This window comes from Natrix helvetica, assembly GCF_964273705.1.
Source record: "Natrix helvetica genome assembly, chromosome: Z".
In the NCBI taxonomy this organism is placed as follows: Eukaryota; Metazoa; Chordata; class Lepidosauria; order Squamata; family Natricidae; genus Natrix; species Natrix helvetica.
This window is the reverse complement of record NC_138554.1, coordinates 92,474,326-92,498,288: the sequence shown is the minus strand read 5'-3', so window position 1 is coordinate 92,498,288 and position 23,963 is coordinate 92,474,326. Positions and strand designations below refer to the sequence as shown.

General features: G+C 37.8%; 2 protein-coding genes across 5 annotated transcripts in view; one reads left to right on the top strand and one right to left on the bottom strand.

Annotated features, from left to right (window-relative positions):
* NGLY1 (N-glycanase 1) overlaps positions 1-17,738 on the bottom strand; it is a 35,057-nt gene extending 17,319 nt beyond the window's left edge. Inside the window, exons 1-7 of one of the 3 annotated variants that reach the window (XM_081933725.1) lie at positions 17,600-17,738; positions 7,305-7,493; positions 5,101-5,263; positions 4,087-4,306; positions 3,284-3,405; positions 1,996-2,141; positions 1,679-1,789 (exon numbers count right to left, since the gene is read on the bottom strand). In XM_081933725.1, the coding sequence (XP_081789851.1) occupies positions 1,679-1,789; positions 1,996-2,141; positions 3,284-3,405; positions 4,087-4,306; positions 5,101-5,263; positions 7,305-7,385 (843 nt within the window). In that variant the 5' untranslated portion in view covers positions 7,386-7,493; positions 17,600-17,738. Of the gene's footprint in view, positions 1-1,678; positions 1,790-1,995; positions 2,142-3,283; positions 3,406-4,086; positions 4,307-5,100; positions 5,264-7,304; positions 7,494-8,334; positions 8,423-17,510 lie in introns of those variants that run through there. The other 2 variants (XM_081933726.1, XM_081933727.1) reach the window with 2 other exon arrangements.
* Positions 17,509-23,277, top strand: OXSM (3-oxoacyl-ACP synthase, mitochondrial). 2 transcript variants are annotated; one of them, XM_081933729.1, is made up of 4 exons: positions 17,509-17,620; positions 19,686-20,693; positions 21,806-22,225; positions 22,754-23,277. In XM_081933729.1, the coding sequence occupies exons 2-3, from the start codon at positions 19,708-19,710 to the stop codon at positions 22,206-22,208; spliced, it is 1,389 nt and encodes a 462-aa protein (XP_081789855.1). In that variant the 5' UTR covers positions 17,509-17,620; positions 19,686-19,707; the 3' UTR covers positions 22,209-22,225; positions 22,754-23,277. The 2 variants fall into 2 exon arrangements, with proteins under 2 accessions (XP_081789855.1, XP_081789854.1); XM_081933728.1 differs by having other exon boundaries at positions 21,806-23,277.
* The last annotated feature ends 686 nt before the right edge of the window (positions 23,278-23,963 follow it).

Genomic DNA, 23,963 nt, shown 5'->3' with positions numbered 1-23,963 from the left:
GGCGCGACCCCCCAATTTTTGCATGCTTTTTTTTGCCCTCCCCAGGCTCCAGAGGCTTTATAGGAGCATGGGGAGGGCAAAAACAGCCTTCCCCGCCTCCCCGGAAGGCTTCAGGGACCTTCAGGAGGCTTCCCTGAAGCCTTTGGAGCGCTCAAAATGACCCTCCGAGCAAACCGGAAGTCACTTACAGTTTGCTCGGAGGGTCGTTTTAAGCGCTCCAAAGGCTTCAGGGACCTTCAGGAAGCTTCCCTGAAGCCTCTGGGGCAGTTAAAACGACCCTCCGAGCAAACAGGAAGTCCATTCCTGAACTTTCGGTTTGCCCATAGGGCCGGGTTTTTGCGCTCCGGAGGCTTTAGGGAAGCTCATGAAGCCTCCGGAAGGCCTCCAGGGAGGGCGGGGGAGGCTCTTTTCTCCCTGCCCAGGCTCCTACAAAGCCTCTGGAGCCTGGGGAGGGCGAAAAATGGCTTTAAAAAAGGTGAACTCAGCTGGCCAGCAGGCACATGTTCTGCACTAAGTACCCTGATCAACCTTGATCATATTTGAATCATACATGTCTTATGTTGTCTTTTCTATTGTTTTATTTTCTTGCAGGGATGACTTCCTTTCCTGAAGGAGGGCCTGATGTCAGCCTCTGTTTTGCTATTTGCTTTTGGCTGCCATTGAAACGTGGGGGGGGGGGGGGCTGGTATTTGAGAAGGGAAGTTTAAGTACAGGAGAGATTGTGAAAAGGGAATTTTGATCTCACCATCTACTGCGCATGCTGAAGATTAGTGCTTGGGATTTGCTGATTGGATACTGGGATGAGGGTTACCAGGGGGAGGGGGTTGGTCACATATTGATATGTATGATTTTGCATGCTTTTTTGCATGCCTCAGATCTTGCTTGGCTTACCTGCTATCTTTTCATAACCAGTAAAAGTACTCTTAATTCTGCAAAATGAAGTTAAGTGGTTTCTTTCTTGGTTGCTGAGGGAGGCTGGCTTGACATTGCACCTCTTAGGAATGGCAATCATGACACTGACTAATGCCATTGTTAAGCAAATTTCACCAGTTAGGTAAGGACCCTCTCCAACCTAAGCCATTCCAGTCTTGGTTCCTCTCAGTCCTGAACGGTTCCTCCAAGTCAGGGATTCCCTCCTCTTCAACTTTCCACAATTGCCTATTCCCTGTATCTCTGCCCTTTTGGTTGCTCTACATTCCAAGGCAGCAAGATATCCTGCATTCTGCTATCCGGTTGACTTTCATTAAGGTCAGTGATGAAATCTAAATTCCCCCCCACACACACACACTGGTTCTGTAGGCGTGGCTTGGGGGGAGGTCATGTGACTGGGTGGGCGTTACCAACCTTTTTTCATTTTTTAAAAGCTTCCCCCCCTCCGCCAGTTTGGGTGAATAGGCAGGAAAAAAATGCTTTCAAAAATAGGCAAAAAGCTTCCGATGATCACGCAAATCAGCTGTGAGCCATGCGATCGTCGGGAGCTTTTTCCCTGCTTTTTAAAGCATTTTTTTCCTGCCGGTTCAGGCGAATTGTTACTTTGAGGAACCAGATTGTTGGAGGCAATATATTGACTCTGTAAATCACTTAGAGAGGGCTGTGAATTACATTTTCAATTTTTGATTCAAGACATGTTTGAATTCAACTTTTCTGTAAATTTAAAAGATAAATTAAAACTACATACAATTTTGTTAAGATTACTGATTGTTTCTCGTAGCACAATTTCTTTGACCTGTGTCCTTCTAGAAAGCAATTCTTCATGTTGACAAGAGTAACGCCAGGTGACATCAACAACCTGAAAGCACAAATTATGAAACAAAATACCTTATACGGCATTATAGAGAGAAAAAGACTGAATTTCAAGCATGTTAAGATTAGAACTATTCCAATGAAGAAATAATATCCTCCTTGCTGTATAGGTATACAACTGCTTTATTAGAACCAATGCTATAGCTATAGCTACTGGAAGTGTGTTTAATTTAGTAAAAATTGTTCACTTACCTCCTCTTTAGAAAAGGCAATAATATACGACAATTTTTTTCCCCATCCAATCTCATACAAAAGGGGTTTATCACAAACATTTTCACAAGAGTCGCAATGAAGCCATCTTTGCTGTGATACAGAATAAACTTCAGTCCATACATGATCTGAGAAAAAAAATTCCAAGAAAAGAAGCGAGTATTAAAAAAGAAACTTCTCAATTTTAGAATGTTAAAACTCCTCAAGGAAAGTTTTTTTTTCTTTTTACACGTCACTTAAATTTTATTTGCTTATTGATTTAAATATATACTCTCCTCATATTGCTTTACCAAGAGAAAAAGCATGTCTAACTGTAATGATTTCTCCTGATTTGGACTATTTAGAAAGATTAGGCAGATAAATAAAGGTATTGATTATAGTATTAATCTCTTTTCCTTCCATCTCTCCCACTTTTTCTTCTTTGCCCTTTACATTAATAGATTTCAGGATGTGGTACAATTAATAAAACTGTATTTTTTGCTAAATTGGTAAGTTTGTTTTGCTAACTTTGTTTTAGCTAGATGATGTTCAAAAAGAATGAAAGACATTTAAATAAGTAGACTGACTAAACAACAATTATGGCAAATAAAAACATGTTATTTTCTTTGTACTATCTTCCCAAGGATTCCATAGCTGGAGTTCCAACTACCATATATGAACACCTTTTGGTTCTTTTAATAGTGAGGCAGTTGACAGTCCCCTCAATAGCTGAATATAAAGAAATATCACCTCAAGCCCCAGGTTATAAACTTCTCATAGTGTGTGTGGGTGTGCGTGTGGGTGTGTTTGCGTGTGCGCAAACTAAAGAATGTTCAGTAAGTTCTGTGGACGAAGTCTCAACTTGGATAGTTGCAGTTCCTACCCAACTCCTTTAATTATCACACACTGCTTACCAAATATAGACCGTCTGTTTCCTTCTTAGGTCTATTCTTTTGGTGAAAAAGCTATTTTTACTATCCCAATTCCAAATTTATGAGTCTTTCTTTGTCTCCAAAATAATTTCTTTGACTTTAGAAACTTTCTCAGTCAAGATGATAAGTGTGTATGTTAGTAATAATAAATTTACTCATTAAAATTTAAGAGGCCACATCAATGTATTCTGATGCAGTTTACAATTAGAAACTCAATGGGATTTAGATAAATAGGATTGCATTAATACTATAAACTGCAAGTTATTATAATGGCACTTGGTACAGCACTATTGATTAACAATTTCAGAATGCCTAAGGAACATTTTGCTTTAACATAAGTTATTCTAAAACAACTATACCTGTTGCATCCCAAATGTATCTTGCTTCAAATCCTACTGCTCTACAACAAAGTGTAAAGCAATTGGCCCATTCACCACAACGCCCTTGTCTAGTTTCCAGGAGTTTCTCAGGATTGTTGTATCTGGAAACATATTTTTTTAAATATGAAGTTTTTTGTTACTGCTATAAAATAATTCAATTATCTTAAAAATTTACCCAGAGCTACCGATATCTAGAAGCTAGTAGCTAGAAATTTTACAATAGGTCAAATATTATAATGTTGAAATTTGTCTTTTGGTTTATTACATCCACAGTTCTTCACACCGTCATCATGGTACTTTAATTTGCTTATTTTTATCTTCTACCACTGTTTCTTTTGTGTGATATGGGGCCCAAAACAAAGCACTTTATAATTTAAATAAACATACCATCCTATTTCAAATCTTTAAGCTGGCTATTATTATCTGAATAAATCCAGATGTATAAAATCTTATAACTTGATTCCTGATTAAAATAAACCTACAAAACTAAAGTGATATTTTAATATTTTAAATTTATTGATAGCACTGCTGCTCAACTCCAGATTTTGTAGTAAGTCTTGAAACAATAAAATCTGAATGACAATCTTCCTCTGCTCACCAATATCATTTAAAAAGAAATCAGAAAGAAGATAAGGCACATATTCTACCCAGTGGTTGTTGGACCTTGCATTATATAGTCTGGAATTCCAAATTATACAGACTGAAATACAAATGAGATGCATATATTAAATTAGTAATGTCTAATACAAACTAAATTGTTAAAGACAATTTACTAAACTCACCTTGGGAACCTGTTGCTGAACTGGCATTGGTTACAGAAGTGATTTTCAACTCTACTTGCATCCCATCTCAGGTCATCCTCGTTAGGTAACAAATTATCTTTAGTTTCTGTTTGTCCCCTGCATTTGCTACATGGTAAGTTATCTACCCACTTGAAAAAGCTACATTTAAACCAGTTGATTAACTCCACCAGAAGAATATCCTCTTCTCTCAGAATGCAATCTATACGTTTAAAAAATAATTAAAATTAAAGCAGGAGTCCAGGTTATAAAATTGGAATAACCATTCCAGGAATTACACAGAATAGAAAAGAAAATGATTTTGAAGGAGCATCAATAAATAGTAACTTTATATCAAATGTGTTATAACTTCTATAATAAGGGTGTTTTAATTTAAGACACACTTGGCTTGTTTCTTATTTGACTTAATGAATATTTGGGGGGAAAATACAGTAGCTTTAAAGGTTCAGGTACTGAAAGAAATTCTTCATGAATTCAAAGCCAGGAAATTGGAAATATTAGCATTCTATACATAGATATCAAGACATCTCCCCTGCCATAACTAACACAGAACCAATAGGATGACAGATCTTAAATATTTACATTCAAATTTTCAATTTAGAATTTCAACCAAAAGTTGGGCTTTTGCTGCCTTAAGATGCAACATTATGGCAGTTAATCTGAAGGTACCTTGTGAAAGAAACTATTTCGAGTATAACATCATAATTATTTGTAAGTGAATTAAAAATATTTGCTGCACTAGATAAATACAAATCAGGAATAAAAATGACCATCTTTAATAGAATCATGACAGTGTAATGGAGATAACTGCACAATCTAAAACATCTTTGTATCAGATTTCATGAACAATTCTTACACCTATATAAAATACATACTTTATTATTTCTAAAGCTATTCCAAAATGCATCTCCTGTGACAATTTTGTTTGTTAACAGATGAATGCATTTATATAGTAATGTTTGTTTGATACTGTCAAACAACCTATTCAGATATTACCTCTGTCCAGTTTTTGGGCTTGTGATAACTTTTTCTGAGCTTGCTTTTTCAGATTTTGGAGTGGAATACAAGCCAAAGCTTTCTTTTGTAAACTTGGGTTTTCATATGCCATTACATGCAGGAAATTTGACTGAAGTGTCTTCAAGAAAATTGAGTCGGTTGTCTAAAATGGAGGAAAATCTTCTCATTTTAATTGTTTTAAACAGAATTTCCAGGAACTTAAGATAAATTTATTCTTCTACATAAATGTTCTTAAATCTAATGACCCTCCAGATATATTCTAACAACATAGATATCAAGGTATTCAGGGTATTGGAAGTTATGGTCCTAATATCTTTGGGGAACAATGGTTTTAAAAATGAAATATCTCAAAAAGGACGTTTGCACTAGCATCAGAGATTTCTTCACATACTTAGGTAAAACAAGTTTAAACAAGCTGTTCAAGCATAAATATCTCCAGTTGATCAAAATAAATATGCAATGCAAAATACCTGGGTGTGCTTTTTTAAAACATGACATAACTTAGGAATAGAAATAATATCAGCAACCATTACAAGTTTATAACATCAGATTCTAGGGCAGAATAGAGAAGAATTGCAGGGTCCTTGGTACTCTGAGCGCAGATGTTTCATCATCAAACCAGGTACATTATCAGTGCTAGTATGCATTGTAGTAGTGGGGTTTGCTCTCATTTTATATATTAGTGGCTTGCCCTGTCAGGATTGGTGAGAGTGGTCTTGATGGTTCTTTAATTAGAATGTTCTCTAGGGTTAGTTTGTTGGTAATGATGATGTTACTATTTTAGTAATGAAATAGGAGTTCACTGCTGAGCTATGACTATTCTTTTCAATTGACATAGATGAATAAACCACTAAGCAGAATATACCCAGATCTGAAGTTAATAAATTAGTTTCAAAAGAAAATAATCACAAGCAATTATGAGGTGATTAGAATAATTCTCTAAGGAAATTGCAGACTGTTGCAATCAGTCACTGAATAATTATACATCAGAGAGTACCCCCAAATATGCGATCATGTATGCTTTTTTTTGTTACAAAAGGTTTTTTGTTCAACCTCTAAGCTCCTCAGAGATTTTAAAGGAATACTGGCTGGCCCTTCCATACCTGACAACGTGTCACTTGTTGGTTCCTGATATTTCTTATGCTTTATCTTAGAATATATTGTAAAGTATAGTGAATCAATTTATGTCACTACATTGAACCTAATAACCAAGAGTCCAAAAGGTGATTTTACAGTATCTTTTGGTGATAAGAACAAAGTACCCACCCACTTTTCTTTAACAATTGTTCTCCACAGTCTCCTAAGATATTTTATGAGGTAGGAAAGGAAGTGGACTTAGATCGCCACAACCTTCACAGACATAGTAAGGTTTTTGATCCAGTGTACTTTGGAATAATGTATATCTTTGATCAGAAATATTAATTTACCAGAAGGCAAACTGATGTTATATACAAACTTTCTGAATGTGTAGTGACATATTTCCTTATAAAGAATAGGGAGGGGCACATGTGATCCAGGGATATCCACTTAGTAAGAGTTCTGATTCCTACAACCCAGAGTCACATTCATAAGATAGACAGATATACAAGTATGATAAATAAACTTCTTGCTTTAGAAAATCTCTGATAGAAACTGAATTAATGTATTGTTGTAGATTTGCCAGAACTATTATCACCAATATATCCAACAAAACTGATACATGTACATTCAACTCAGAGTGTATGAAGCAGCTTTGATTCAATCTGAATCGCTGACTAGATCATTCACCCAATTTGGAATCTCTAGCTGATTCAGATATTGAAAGCATCAATAAGATTTGATCAAGTGATCTTCAAAGTAAATTTCATAATACTTAGCATAATTATATAGGGAGGACATAAAAATAATTTCAGCATGATTTGCAAGTATCTTATAAAATATCACGCAAATGACCTTAAATCCACTATAAATTCTGTTTTTGTATTCTATAACATATTTGCAGTCATACTTCATTGGGTATATTCCTGAAGACTAAATGCTTATGCAATATATAACTTTAAAGATTTTTTATAAGCACAGAAAATAATATTTCTAGGAATTTACATATGAACTACATTTCCATTTCACACTGTGGTTTAAAAGTCTTCAATTTACACTCCCAATTTCAAATATTATTTAATGTAACAGATTTTAAAATAGGTTACCATGACAGCAGACTGAGTATTTGTGTCTAATTTGGTGTCAGTAGTAGGCTGTATATTTGTTATCTTTCCAGAGGATCTCATTTGATCTGATCCATTTATTCAGCTATTCTTTTCCCCAGCAATTAGATTTCAAATTCTGCATAGTTGCTCAATTGATGCCTCCTTAGGAAAAGTAAGATGTGTTTCCCCCTGAAATTACAATTACAAAAGCAAAATCATCTATATTAAAAATCATTTTGTTCTGCATTATACCATGTATTCCAGACTGGTAAAGTAAATGCATAAATAAAAAATACTCGTCAATTACAGGTAATCTTGCTTAATAATGGTAACTAGGATTGGAATTTCCATTTCTACTTTCATTAAATGATGTGATCATAAAGTAAAACTCATGAGACCACATCACTTAGTGATGGCAAGCCCAGCAATCATCATTGCCATCTTTAAGTAAGAATCAATAGTTAAGCAAGGACTTCATGTAAATCTTACTAGTGACCTCCTGTCAGCTTCAAACAAGCAAAATCAATGGGAAAGTTAGCAGAAAATCTAAAGTCCCAGCTGGTTCACAAAACAGACCATGACTAGTTTGTGTGTGTGTGTGTGTGTGTGTGTGTGTGTGTGTATGTATGTATGTATGTATGTATGTATGTGTGTATATATATATATGTATGTATGTATGTGTGTGTGTGTGTTGTATTTGTACTGATAAATAAATAAATAAAGGGAGACTAGGATAGATCTATTTCAAGCTAATTAGCTCTCATCAGCTAGCCATACCCTTACTGGGATTAGAACCCAGGCTGTATATATCTTAGGCAGGAGTCTTAACCACTAAGCCACAAGTTCTCTTCCTTATCAGTTGAGCCAGGGAAATAAGTATATATTTGTGTTACAACCCCTGGTATGCCTAAATATGGGAGTGTGACCTTCCTCCCATATTTAGGCATACCAGGGGTTGTAACACAAATATATATATACAAATAATAATATAGATAATACAATCAAGAACGGTTGAATGTGGCATACATACTTTTCACTAGGATAGAGGTTCGTAATCTTAAAAAATGATCAAGTTTTCCTTAGCACATGAAGCCAGAACAACAGACAAAATATCTTCACTGTGGAAGATGAGAATAATGAGACATTTCAAAAGGACCAAATAAAATTCTTCTACCTAGCAATTTCAAGGAACTTACCTCTACAAATCCCATTTTAAACAGGCATTCATTAGCCCCCCCCCCCAGCCAAAAATCTAGTAGAAAATGCTTGATTTCCAATCCAAAGAGATCAATATTTTTCTTCATTTGAGTATCTGATTAGAGTGAAAACTATTTAAAATATTTCTCTAAGGCATGCTTGTGTTTTGAAGCCAAGAACATTGTTCTCATATTTCAGTAACAAACTATGGCTGTTTACTGACCCCAACCATGACTATTTTGAGTCCCATGAATATATTCTCTGGTTCCACAATTCTGAGATATTATTATTATTTTCATAGTAAATCAAATCTGTAAAACGATTAAAGTCTTTTATTGCTTATATTCCCAACTACCTTAAATGATAAATCAGTATTTTTTAAAGAAAACATAGCTGGGCTAATCACGTTATCTTGCCATAATTTGCAAATATTTCCTCTATTTCCTCTTATTAGTGTTTTTAGATAAAGAAATCCTACTCATAGACATACACATTGATCAGCTCCTGGATACATTACCTTTTGTACTGTCTACCTTTGAAAATTCTTTGAACTAGCTTCCAGCGAAGATGGCTAACTGACCAGTGCAGAAACCTCTTTCCAGACCAAAGCCTTTTCAATTTTACAAAACAATGAACTAAGTTGGATAAGTTGTCCTCTATGTCAGTCTCCTCAACTGGGGAGAGTCTCATAATCACCCTGCAGCATCCTCCATACCAGCGGTCACCAACCAGTGGTTCGCAGACCACTGGTGATCTATGAGAAAATGTTGGTGGTCTGCAGAAAAAATATTTGCATTTTTTATATTGCACTAAATACTATTTATCTTTTTTACAAAATTCATATTAGTGGTCCGCAGGATTCAAATTAATGAATTTAGTGGCCCCTGAGGTCCAAAAGGCTGGTGACTCCTGTTCCATACAGCAGTGGTCTGCAAGGAGACTCTGGACCAGCACTTCAAAGAAACCTAGTGAGCCATTTAACTAGAGGTGAGGTAGGAGCTGCTGTCACTCTTATGGAAAAGAAGCCATTTTAGAATTTATTTTTCAAGTGGATAATAAGTTTTCTCTTTCACTTCTTAGACAATTTATTAGCTTATTACATTTATTAAGCTAAAAGAAGCTCCTTTCAGTCACAGCCTATTACTCCTTTTTGAAGGTCGTCACCATTTTGGGGGCATTGTTGTTGAATGATGAGAAAGGAGGCTACTGATGAACTAAAATAAGGAAGTATGGGGGAATGTTCCCTCTAATTTTTTTTCAGTGTGAGCAGAAAAGTATAGTGTTTGAGCGACACATTTTCATGCATGAGCAGCACCTGAATTTTTTTCACAGGTGTCATCTAAGACAACAACGAAATCTGTATTATTTGAAACTCAAAGTTATGTTTATTCAAGGTACCCGCTTAATTAAAAGTGTTATATAGTATCACTTAACAACGCTCCTGCTTAGCAACCAAAATGTTGGGTCAGAAACTCTGGCATTGAAGCATGTAAGTCTTAAAGCTGTCAAGTTGCAAGATCCTGGCACCACTAACCCTTTAGAAAAAAAAACCCAGGGGTCTTCAAACCTGACAGCTTGAAGACTTGTGGACTTCAACTCCCAGAATTCCTCCTCCAGTCATGTTTCGGCGACGTCATCTGCGTAGATCTGCTCCATCTTCAGTTTTTTTCACAGGGGGCAGGGCTGCTGCTGAAGATGCCGACGAGCCCCTGCAGCCCTGCCGCCACCAGAATAGCAGCTGCCTCCTCTTCCAACAGCACCACCACATTTGCTGCCCGGCGCTGCGGCTGAGGTGAAGCCAAAGCTCCCGCTGGCGCCCCCGCCCGTGGCAGCGGCAGGTCCCCCTCCACTTGGAGCATCTGAGCTGGGCACCGCATTACCCCTGCTGCCTTCTCTTCCTCCGCCGTGCTTTTGAGAAGCCATGAGGCCTTTTCCCCCTGCTGCGCCCCCTCCGCCGCCTTCCTACTGGCTCCCGCAGCCTCATGGCTCCTCAAAAGCACAACAGAGGAGGAGGGGGCAGTGGTAACGCGGGGCTCAGCTCAGGTGCTCTGAACGGAGGGGGAGGCACCACTGCCACGGGCGGGGACGCCGGTGGGAGCTTTGGCGGCTTCACCTAGGCCGAGCGTTGGGCAGCAAATGTGGTGGTGCTGTTAGAGGAGGAGGAGGCGGCAGCAGATATTCCGGTAGCGGCAGGGGCTTTAGGGGTTTACCTTAGCCGCAGCGCCGGGCGCAAGCAGCTAGGATTGGCCGCCCACAAAGGACCTCCCCGGGCTTGCTTTCCTGAACTCAGTCACCCCGCGCTCATCAAAACAAGTCCGGGGAGGTCCTTTGCGGGCGGCCAGTTCTAGCCGCCTGCAAAGGACCTCCCCAACCTCCGGTGCCTGTGACAGTACAAAACACTGCGCGGCAGTTGGAAACTGCTGCGCGGTGTTTTCTTACCACTTGTGTGGCCGCGTGGCCGCGCACCTTAGAGGGAACAGTGGTATGGGGTATATTTTTCTTTTTTAATTTTGATGGAGAAACACAAGAATTTAAAAAGTAGTTTTATTTTGTAATTTTCATGAATTGCCCACCTGATTAATGTTGGGAGTTATAATTTGCAATTTTTGATTGTTTGTTCTGGGGGCTGAAATCATCTGATTTTTCTGAATTCTGATTGGCCAGGAGATATCACCTGATCTACTTAAACTTTTTGTTGGTGTTTTGATCACAAAAGGGAACTTTTAAAGTTTACTATCTTTTGATTTGCAACTAGTTGACTGCTGATCTATTTTATAATCCCTTGCTGGAGTTTTACAGCTCTTTTTTGTTTACTATTGAAGTCCAAGCCACTTCCCTTTTCGCCATAAGGAACTCTGAAAATACATTTTCTGGCAGTGAAAGTCATCCGATTGGACTTATACAGAATTATATTGCAACTGTTGTTCTTTCGAACACTTTTTAAAAAAAGAACATTGATTTTTATGATTGAACTTTGATGAGAAAATTTCCCTTTTAAAATTATTTTTTATTTTAGGAAAAAAACTTCATCTCAATTTTTGTCTATGGTCATTAGGTTATGATTCTCTTGTCCCTTGAAAGGACAGTGTGTTTTTAAAAATGTCTCTGAAAGGAAATAAAAATGTTTGGGAAGCATTTGAAAAAAGAATGATCTCCAATCTATAGGTTTTAAATTGAAAATAGAAATAAAAAATGTGATAGGTCAACAGCGACTTTGAACCAAATCCAGGAGGAGTTCAAAAGCAGGAAATAACAGTTGAACTTGATTTGCAACTTCATGAATTGAAGTACGATCTGTTGCTGCCAAACGTGAAGAAGAAAATATTTGAGATACTTAAAATTTCTTGCATACAAGAAATTCTGAGATAATGAATGATGAAGGATGGATTGGATTTTCTTGGCAAGATTAATGTTGTGTTTTTAAGGATAATTTTTCAACCATGTATGCTGCAGAGATATTCACACCAGAGATTTATGAACTTCAGAAATAAAATGCAATTTTTGGGAAAATTCCCAATTAAAATCCAAAGAAAGGTTTTATTATCAAGACTCAAATGAGGGTATTTGATCCTGGAAAGATCAGAGATGACAACTGGGGTATTTGAGGTAGATAAGAAACCATTGTAGATTCTCTACAAGTAAACTACAATAATAGCTTGTTAACAGAGGGCCTTGAACTTTGTTGTTGTTTAACTCAGGGGTCCTTAACCCCGGTCCACAGCCAATTGGGAATTGGGCTGTGCAAGCAACAGGCAGGTGTGTGAAATCAACCACCACCACCACCTGCTGTTGGGGTAGCTATTTAACTATTTTTTATTCATATATGCAATGTATAACAGGTCAAATTGGGTTGCAAATACATATAAAAATGTATAAGTTTTGGACCTGTTTTCCAAGGAGGGAAGCTATTGTTGTTGCAATACATCTGTCATTGTTCAACTAGGGGAAGATTTTTTAAAAATCCACATTATTCCAGAAAGTCTTTGGGAAATGATATAAGTCGTGACATTTCCCTCTATAAATGAAAGATAATTTGAGATATAATTCTTAAAGTATGATTTGTGTTTTATAATAGTTACTGTTGCAGTTACCATTTTTACCATTTTAATGCGTTTATGGAATTGCAATGTATGCTTAGGAGCCAGTTTAATTTAAATGGTATATAAATCTAAATAATAAACATTTGTGTTCTTCTTATTATTAGTGTGAGCATTATGTTTGCAAACATGTATTATAACTAAATCTTCTTATACTTTTGTTTATAGGTACTTAATGAAACTTCAAGAAAATTATCTGAAAATTCAGTTAGGTTGAAAATAATAAGGGTTGAACCATTCAAAGAGTATATTGCTGCTATTTTCCAAATAATTACATTGCCTGGTAGGACATTTATGGACATAGTTTAATCTTCCTATGATTCTGTTTAAAATCCTAGTTCAGGGGTGTCCAAACTTGGCAACTTTAAGACTTGTGGACTTCAACTCCCAGAAAGCTGGCTGGGGAATTCTGGGAGTTGAAGTCCACAAGTCTTAAAGTTGCCAAGTTTGGACACCCCTGTCCTAGTTTAATACTGATTCAGCCTTCTCCAAAAATGCACTTGGTTTTAGAAGACTTCCTCAATTCTCTGACTTTTCAACGTAGGCACTAGGTTCCTGTACTGTTTATATAATAAATTTATTCTTTCTGCTTTTCCTGCAGTATCAGCTACTCCCTCGAAGGAACTCCTCCTCTAAAAAGTATTCATTCCTCCCATTTCTGCCCATGACAGGTATAAATAAGGCAACCCTCACAGCTTTGGATTTTAGTGGGACTATTTTGTCCATAATTAGATTTCTTTTAATGCTTCTTAATAAGAATGTCTATAGAGAAAAGTCATTCAGGTCATGGTTGCCCCAAAGGTGCTTTTTTTCAAGAGGCAACTGGACTTTCTGAAGAAAGTCTTTTGAAAAAAAAGCACCTTTGGCGTTCTTAATCAGAATTTATTCCAATTTGAGAATAAACTGGTATAGTGTAAATCTTTATTACAGACAAAGACCAGCAATACCTTTTACAATATATTAAAAAATACTGACATTAAAATATAATTAAAAAGTATTGACGTTAAAAGTGGATAATAACATACATGTTCTCAAATCGTTCGGGTCACTCCCTGTTTTACCTGGGTGAAAAGCTGATAAGTATGGGAGTAAATACAATGGTCCAGAAATTGTTAGAGAGATGTCTAAATAAATGGTACAAGATGACAACTATACTTCTGTAACCAATTTTTTTCTTGTGGACATTGCAGCAACACAGAATTTTGCCACTGCATACATGGTAGCCGGGTTTGTGTCCTGGAGGAGAGAGCCTACATAAAAATTGTCTGCCCTCTCTGGCAATCTCTCTAATAAGGGGAGAATATGTGCAGACCTACAAACTCTGTATAGTTCACAGTGTAATAGAACATGTGAGGTATCTTCAACTTCTCCTTTACCACATATACAAACCCGTTCTGCAATTGGTGTTCTCTTATACCTGCCCCGGAGGAGTGCTGAAGGAAGAATGTTAAATCTGGCTCTGAAGAAAGCTATTCTTTGTTTTGGGAAGATCAGGTCATTTAGATATCTTGCTGACTCCCACACTCCCTGTTTGATTCTGTCCCTACTGTGGAGAGGCAACCTATTTAGTTCTTCTTGGAACTCCATGTCCTTCATTCTATTGATTACTACTTGCTTTGCTTGGTCAAAGCCTAGAGACATTAAGAATACCAGTGAGAACCCATAAGAGCCCAGCTTGTGATCAATTGCCTATTTTCAGGGGAAGGGAAGTTGTCAGTCAACACTAGTCCCTCTGGAAAGAAATGCATTTTAAGCCAATGAATGAGCATCATCTTCCAGGCTCTTACCTGAATTTGAGGCATGCCTGTCTCAATTCTTAACGGGGCATTTGGAGTTCCTTTCGGTGCAGCTAAGATGGCTCGCAGGAATTTGGTTTGTATGGTTTCTAGCAAGTCTTTCTTTGCAAGGATTCCTGTTTGTGCCCCATATAGAATTTGCGCCAATGTTTTGGCCTTGAAAAGTTTTAAGGCAGCAGGTACTAGCTGACCTCTGCCTGTGTAAAAGAAGTGTTTAATTGCATTTGCGGACCTATTGGCTGCTTGCAAGGTGTGCCTTCTATGTCCATGGAAAACCACTCCAAGGTATCTAAATGTTCTAACCTGTTCCAAACTATGTCCTTCTATTTTCCAGGGGTATTGGCTAGGTCTTTTAGCAAAAACTAAAACTTTTGATTTATCAAAGTTAAGGACCAGCTTGTTTTGCCTGCAATAGCTGAGTGTTGCCCTAATTGCTCTTTTCAGTCCTACAGGGGTTTGTGAAATAATAGCGGCATCATAAGCATATAAGACAGTGATGGCGAACCTATGGCACGCGTGCCACAGGTGGCACGCGGAGCCATTTGTTAGGGCACGCGAGGCGCTGCCCTGTTAGCTGGCCAGCGCGCATGCGCGTGCTGGCCAGCTGAGTTCACCGTTTTTAAAAGCCATTTTTCGCCCTCCTCAGGCTCCAGAGGCTTTATAGGAGCCTGGGGAGGGCAAAAAGAGTCTCCCCCGCCCCCCGGAGGCTCTCTGGAGGCTTCAGGGACCGTCCGGAGGCTTCCCTGAAGCCTTCGGAATGCTTAAAACGACCCTCCGAGCAAACTGGAAGTTACTTCCGGTGTCCTCGGAGGGTCGTTTTGAGCGCTCCGAAGGCGTCAGGGAAGCCTCCGGACGGTCCCTGAAGCCTTCGGAACGCTTAAAATGACCCTCCGAGCAAACTGGTAGTGACTTCCGGTATGCTCAGAGGGTCGTTTTAAGCGCTCCGAAGGCTTCATGGAAGCCTCCGGACGATCCCTGAAGCCTCCGGAGGGCCTCCGGGGGGACGGGGGAGGCTCTTTTCCCCCTCCCCGGCTCCTATAAAGCCTCTGGAGCCTGGGGAAGGCGAAAAAAGCATATAAAAATGTGGGGGGAGTGGCTGTAGTGCGCGCATGCGCACTGGGGGGTCGTGCATTGCATTATGGGTGCGGCAGTCCGCACACGACCCCCTGCTCTCCCCCACTTGTGGCACACGAGCCAAAAAAGGTTCGCCATCGCTGATATAAGAGAATTGGAATTTTACGTTGTGCTGGGTTAGGTTAGGTTAGGAGGATGGAAATCAGGGTTCTGTAAGAGATCGATCAGGGGATCGATACAGAAGTTAAAGAGGGAGGGGTACAGGATGCAACCCTGTAGTACCCCTTTTTGTACCTTTACTGGGCTGGTTAAACTCCCTTGGGGATTGCACCTCAAGGTGGAATTGGCATACAATTTTTGTATGAGGCGGCATTTATCGATAATAGTGCATTTTAATTTCTCCCAAAGGGTGATCCTAGATATTGAATCAAAGGCCTGTTTAAAATCAAGGAAGGCCACAAAAAAAGAGGATTTTTTAATACGGGTATTTTTGTACTAAAGGTGGAGTACCAAGATATGATCCACTGTAGATCTTCCTTCTCTAAAAACAGCTTGTTCATCTTTGATTATCCCCCCTGAAATTAGCCAATCCTGAAGTTTATAGTTTAGGTGTTTGGCATACAGTTTACTAATAACACTCAGAAGACTAATGGGTCTATAATTGCCTGGGTCATTTTTATTATCTTTTAAATAAATTGGTATGATAATTCCTACTCCCCAATCTCTTGGCATATGGCCTGTTTTATCTATAAATGTAAACAGAGATGCTAAAAGTGGAGCCCACCAACTGGTGTTTTTTTTATTTTTTTATTTCTTGCAGGATATTATCAGCACCAGGTGCCTTATTAGCCTTTAGGGCTCCGATCAACCGGGATATCTCTCCTGGTGTAGCAGGGGGCCAATAAGGAGTTTGGTCCAAACTAGTTTGGTTCTCCTTGGTTTCATAGTCAGGGTCTGTATATAGCTCCCTAAAATATTCTTCCCAGGCATGAATCGGTATCTGATTAGTTGGGGGGTAGGGGAGGTTTCCCCAATCCTCTGGTGATATACCAAAAAAGGGATGTATTTTTCGTCCTGACTGATGTAATTAGTCTATGCAAAGACTCCTTCAGAGCTGCACTTTTCTTTTCTTTAAGAAGAAATAAAAATAAACTGAAATTCCCAATGTTAACACATTCAAATGTTTTGTGCTACATACAACTAGAAGAGCGCAATATAGTGTTATTCTTCACAACTATCTTTTCTGCAGTCAAACATCTCAGAAATTGGATAAGAATGAGTATCGAACTAATCTTATTTGATTCTTTGGAACTTGATAATTTTAGTTTTAATATATTTTGAGCCACACATATGTTTTAACAATTAATACCCTTTCCAAATCTCCTGCAATGGCCATCAATTTAATTTAATCAATGTAATTTCTAACCAACAAGGAAGCTGCCCCAAACATCCAGAGGCATATTATTCCAATCTTAACCTATACTTTTATCCTGATCTTTAAATAGGTGTTCCAGATAGCTGCATTTCTTGCTTGTTTTTCTATTGTGATATTACAGCTTCCAAAATTACATGCTTAATTTTTAAAATGAATTCTTGCAACTCCAATTATACTAAATCACACTTTGCTATTCAATCTAAAACACACACACATTATTTTGTGGAGGGAATATCCACTATACACAGCTCTCAAATTTGCATGTGCATGGACAGAACATGTTTTAAATTCATCTACTTGGAAGAAAAAAGCTAATACAAGAGATTCGCCTTTCCCACAATATAATGGACATGCTGGAATGCAGCTTCGTATTACTCTGAACAAATGTACGGATAAACTAGTAATGCCCCAGCAGTGCTGTATTGATACAATGCAAATCTTAATGGTGATTTTTTTTCTCCTTAAACAAATGCAGGAGAAATTTGCAATTGAACGAACACAAAAACAGGAAATTGCGCAACTGAATTTGTCAACTAGTTACCCGCCCGCGACACTAAAATCAATTGTTATGCCCCCGATCCAGAACGTTTTTTTTTAAAATATATACCCGGGGAAGTCCTATCCCGACGGCCTTCAGGGAAAAACTGACCCCCGACGTCGTCACCTCCTGTTGGCGGACCCGTCCGTCCTTCTCACCTGGTGATATTACACACGTAGGTAAGCAGCAACCCCGAGGCCTCTAAAAACGTTTCTCTAGAATTCTGGGACAAGTCGCTTAATACTCGCGAGACTGTTGTAGTGGCAGATTCCACCGCGGCCACCATCCCATTGCAATGGCATTTGTCTACGCCAGAGTACAGAAACTTCTTTTTCGCGGCGCGCCCGCCCGCACTCAATTCTAAATCTTCCTGACTCAGAGTACTGTGCGTCTAAATGGGGCGCCGAGTACGGAGACTCAGAAAAGGATGGCGATGACGCCTTCATTCGTGTGACAGGACCGCTTTCTCCTCCCCGCGATGAGCAACACGTAGCAACTACATTGTCAACCCCCCCCCCACACACACACACATCACCTGATAGATTTCCTGAACCTTACGTGTCGAGAGGCGACTCCTTGAAGGTTTACCGACGCCGGGCAACAGAAATTCGAGCTACTGAATGGCAGTGACAGCAAAATAAACCTTCTTTGTTGCCAATTAGGGTAGTTTGGATTTTACATCCCCAGATATAGTAACCCTACAGGGCTTTCGAGCAAATTATTTTTGTTAATGCTAGTGTCTTTTATGCCTGCCTAATATATGTGGCAGAATCCAGACAGTAACTAGAAGACAAGAAAACTTTCCTGTAACCTAGTACTTATTCAGCTTTTGCAATTCAGCTTTGGCAGCTTTAATCAAAAAACACAATGGATCTTATTCTCATTATTCCCATTTTTTTCTTTTAAGAAAATAAGAGGAAAAATTATAAGGGAAATCAAGATGTTTTATAAATAGAAAACACTATCACCCTAGATCCGTTTGGTGAATGAGACAAGGCAGCTATATGAATTGCATGCTCAACTGGATGCATCTGCACTGCAATCCTAAACATGCATTTTAATATTCATATAAATTGCTAAATGATGTATTTTTATTTTCCTGTAAAGTTAAATCTTGATTACCTTTATGGGAGTTTCTTCCTATATCTGAAAAATTGTGTATTAGTTGAAAGTGAAACAAACGCTGCCAAATTCGTTATGGCTTAGCTCCTTAGTACAGTAAATTCTTTGCTCATATACTTGACTATTGGTGATCTGGAATTAAAATCTATCTACATTGTATTACCACAAGCAAATTGTGCAGAACCATAGGTTAGTAACATCAATAGGATCACAGGATTACTTACACTTTCTATGCAATACAGTTAGAATGTATATGATCAAGATTTGTATGGCATAAAAGACTTGGCATAAAAGACTTGTAAGGATTTGTTGGTGGTATAAAGTAAACAGTAGCAAGGATATAAATTGTCTCTGATTTTGAATAGCTATCATAATCCCTTTTGGCCCTTGTTCTCTTCAATTCAAGTTAACGTCAGAGAATTATATGTGCAAATCAGAGATATGAACCAAATTGCTTATCATGAAGTTGGCTACTGCAGTTTGTTCTTGATGATGTTGTTGACTAAAAAGTGATTTTAATAGACAGAGTTTTCATTACAACAGTGTCCTTCCTTTTCCTAGGAGTTTAAAAAAAAATCTGAATCTATTTTTCAGGCTTGATAGTCTTTGGTAGTGTCCCGTAGAATCATTAATCAAGCCTGACACAAAACTATGACATAGTGAGTTATTTTTCAGATTATTTCCTGCAAAGCAGTAAAATACCAAAGTTTTGTCCTACTTCCAAAAATTTACAAGAAAGATAAAATTATAATAGTAAAGACTTTAAAGTTTGAGCTGAAAATTTCCATGCATATATTTTTGAATTTAATACATCAAATACATTGAATTTAGTATGACCAAAGAATAATTTCTTGCAAATGTATGAATAATTTGACTCTGGAATGTACTAGAAACTTTTTATGAGAAAATGCTTACGTCTGTTTTCAAATTTCAATCATAAATTCTTCAATTAGACTTGAAAATTAGAATGTAGGAACTATTTATTTCATTTTACTTAAATTTGCATGATCATATTTTGTATGTTTGGTATATTGATAACTTTTTTTTACTGTTATAAGAAATACAAACTTTACCCATGGTGAAAGCTTGTAAATAATAATTTTATTTTCCTCCCCTTCATAGGAATAAACTTTGAAGTAGTACAATGACGATTCTTCAGCATTTGAGAACTGTATTCAGAGCTACAAGCCTCTGCCTTCCAAGTTCACAAGTACAGCAGTATCTTAATATCAATAAAAGGTGTCTGAATACTAGGTTAATTCATGGTCAAAGAAGGGTTGTTGTCACAGGTATAGGATTAGTATCTCCTCTTGGTGTTGGAACCCAGTTGGTTTGGAACAATCTTCTCCAAGGAAAATGTGGGATTGTTGCCCTTGAAGGGGAAGAATATGCTTCTGTTCCTTGTAAAGTTGCTGCTTGCGTGCCAAAAGGGGTTGATGAAGGTCATTTCCATGAAGAAAATTTTATAACAAAATCAGACAGCAAAACTATGTCTTCTGCCACCATCATGGCCATAGGCGCTGCTGATCTAGCATTAAAAGATTCTGGTTGGTCTCCGCAATCTGACCAGGATAGTTTGAAAGCTGGTGTGGCTATAGGAATGGGAATGGTTCCACTGGAAGATATCTCCAATACAGCCTTGACATTCAAAACAAAAGGCTACAACAAAGTCAGTCCATTTTTTGTTCCAAAGATTTTGATCAATATGGCAGCAGGTCATATTAGTATCAAACATCAATTGAAAGGACCAAACCATGCTGTGTCCACTGCTTGTACCACTGGAGCACATGCCATCGGAGACTCTTTTCGATTTATAACTCATGGTGATGCTGATATGATGTTGGCCGGAGGAACAGAAGCTTGTATTAGCCCATTGTCTCTGGCTGGATTTGCCAGAGCTCGGGCTCTGAGCACTAGCTTTAACTCTAACCCTCAAAAAGCTTGTCGTCCATTCCATCCACTAAGAGAAGGATTTGTTATGGGAGAAGGTGCTGCAGTTTTGGTTTTGGAAGAATACATGCATGCTATCAAGAGAGGAGTCAAACCATATGCAGAAATTTTAGGCTATGGACTGTCAGCTGATGCCTGCCATATTACAGCACCTGATCCAAATGGAGATGGAGCTTTAAGGTAATAACTATTATCATAAATCATTGGTATAATTTCCTAATGTAGTAATGGCTTGCTTTCAGGCTGATCAGGGGTCTTTTATATGGGAACATTAACTAGCTAATTGAGAAATCTGTTTACCTGCAAGCAATACCAGTTTTGGGTGCGGTGGTGGTGGTGGTTGTGTGTGTGCAAGCTCACATAAATATGTGTCTCAATGTGTGAAGAGCCTGCTGGCAAAGAGTGTTTATGAAGATTGTTAACCAGAAAGTCCAGTTGCCTTTTGAAAAAGCACCTTTGGGACTGCTGGCAAAGAGAATGGTGCACTGCCATGGTCAGTGAGCAGATACTGTGACTTACTATTTAAATAAAAGCAAAGCTTTTATTTAGAAAGGATGTGAACTTGATATAGTTTTAAATTTGAATTTGGATAAAGCCATTTGAAATACTGTTGTGATTAATGGAGATAATCATGAGACAATCATGCTGGCTCAATGTAAATAAGGAAATAATTAATTACCATACATAGTACCTACATAGTGTCAGAATTGATGATACTATTGCATAAAAAGTTAAACTAATCTATCTTGTCCATTCTTAAAATAATGATAATTCCCTATTATGTAAAAAAAAGCCTACATTTACTGCTATTAATTGTTTCTGCTTGTTCAGCTCCAAAATACATACAGTTAAGGAGAGACACAGCATTCAATGAAATATTCTACCAACCAGCACAACTGAAGATTCAAGATAATTAAATTCATCAGCTCACTAGAATTTAATTTTCTAGTTTCAACTAACCTGGCAATACATAGTATAGAATATCACTTTTCAATTAAAATTATAATATAGAAGAAAAGGGTGTCTATCCATGTCTTAAAGGCCCAGCTTAAGAATTCAACATTTAGTTATAACAGATGTCATGTGAAGTTCTTCATACTTCTTAGTTTGGGTGAGGATCTCCTTATCTTCAGTATAGGATTGCAGTAGATGGGATCCCAGAGAATCTCATTTACATATATCACATTTTATATCCTTACAGTGTTGCATGTTTCATTATTTTCAGGCACACAAATGGATTGAAATAACTTTCTCATATCCGATAAGCTAATATCTTCCTTTTTCTTCCAAAGGTGCATGTCTGCAGCAATCAAAGATTCTGGAATTTCTCTGGAAGATATAACATACATCAATGCTCATGCTACCTCCACTCCACTAGGAGACGCTGCAGAGAATCAAGCTATCAAAGACCTTTTTAAAGGTCATGCTTCTGCTCTTGCAGTCTCCTCAACTAAAGGAGCAACAGGTCATCTCTTGGGTGCTGCAGGGGCTATTGAGGCAGCATTTACTGCTTTAGCTTGTTACCATGGAATTTTGCCACCTACTTTAAATCTGGATCAGACAGAGCCACTATTTGATCTCAATTATGTTCCACTAGTACCACAAGAATGGAAAAGTAAAAAGCGGCGTATTGCTCTTAGCAACTCCTTTGGTTTTGGTGGAACTAATGCATCATTGTGTTTTGCCAGTATTTAATATTGCAATCTCTATATGTAAGTACCATGCTCCCTCCTCCATTTACATACCAACAAAATATAAGTATAAATGTAAATCATTTGTCTATTTTTTATTCACATCTTTTTTACTAGTGCTTGCTTGTTCTTTTGAATGCCGTTGTGGTCCGCAAGCAGCCAGCAGAGCTGGCAGCAGAGTCAGACAGTGAGGAGCTTGGGGAAGAACTTAGGCCAGTCCTGGAGGCTGGGGAAGGCCCAGATGAGGTCTCTGCGTCAGACAGGTGGGACCAAGGCTGTCTGGCAGTTGTCAGCTGTCTTTGGAGCTAGATAGCAGTGAGGCAGAGGAACAGCTGGAGCCTCTTCCCAGTGTGCGCATGCGCAGAGGTGCCAGAAGAAAAGAACAGCTAAGAAATCAGGGTTGACTTGGGAGTAAACCCACAGATGGGCGGTGAATGACCCTTCCCATAGGAAATAAAAGAGGAGTGGAGGGGGAATGGGAAAGGTGATTTTGCAGGAAATAATTTATTTGTTTGTTTGTTTGTTTGTTTGTTTGTTTGTTCGTTTCAGGAGTGTGAAGATCTGTTTGTGAATCTCGGAGACTGTGCCAAGTCTTTCCTTGCACAGCATTGCATTTGGAAAATATTTACATGATAGCTTTCCAAGCTAGATAAGGTCTGTGGTTATAACTTCACCTTTGAAATACTGTTTACCAGACCTTTGCTGAATGTGAATGAGAGGAATTCACATTCGTTTAATAAAAGGGGTTTTGTCGGGACCAGGAATCTGCTTCATGCTTTTTGGGGAAGCCTAGGTCAGAACAAATGCTTTGTTTCAGCTGAATTTCTGAGGATTGGAACTTCTTCATTAAAAGGATGCGAAAGGTTTCAAGTTCAGAACATTTTGAATTCATAATACCTCATGTGGCTGAAATAATTGAAACAGAAAATTTGAAGTGAGTGAACACCTACTCTAAATCAAAAAGGTAATTCAGGTTATTTTATCCCATTTTTATTTTGCTTTAAACTGTTACCCACACAAAGTCATGTATTTAGGTTAGGAGGCCAAATAAAATTTATTAACTAAATAAATAAGTATGCCCTGAATTTCTTTAATCCAGTTTTTGTGCTATGTTTATGCACACTAAAGAGAAAGAGTAGTCAAGGATCTTTCTTCATTTTTTAAGTTCCCAATTCTTTTATCTATTTACTAATTCTTCCATTGTATAACATTTCTGAGCCGATTATTTTCTTCCTTTACTTAAGTAAATGGATGAGTTCTTGGTTCGGTGAAAAGCCCTGGAATCTGCAAATAACTTTAACTAGTGGAATTACTTCCATTTGCTAAATATCAATGTTTTGCGTGTTATCTAGAATAGATAGCTTCATATCATAAAATGTCTTAGTAACCCAACTTCATAGCAATGATAAAAGTAAATTTTTTAAACAAAAGTAATATTGAAAATGCAGTGTTAGAAACAGGTATCAATTAAATATAAAATATTTTTTGTTTAAAAGAGTAATGATAATAATGCCTAACATCCAGGCTAACATAAAAAGTTAAAGATTGTATATTTTTTGTATATAATTTGTATATAATTGGGGAAGATATTAAACTAATATGTTGTTGCCTAAATTAAAATCCTAACATCTTCAATTTCTAGAGTTTGCAGAAATAATTTCTAAGTGTGTAAAAGTAAATAGCTGGGTTAAGAAGTGTTCTTGTTTACATATGGTGCTACTATATAGTCTATTGAATGGCACTGGATTTAGTTACAGCA

What these genes read in the sequence shown, in the direction of transcription:
- OXSM (XM_081933729.1), top strand. Translation starts at nt 19,708, where the DNA reads ATGACGATTCTTCAGCATTTGAGAACTGTATTCAGAGCTACAAGCCTC. An exon ending in AATGGAGATGGAGCTTTAAG is followed by an intron (nt 20,694 to 21,805) that starts GTAATAACTATT and finishes TTTCTTCCAAAG; the next exon opens with GTGCATGTCTGCAGCAATCA.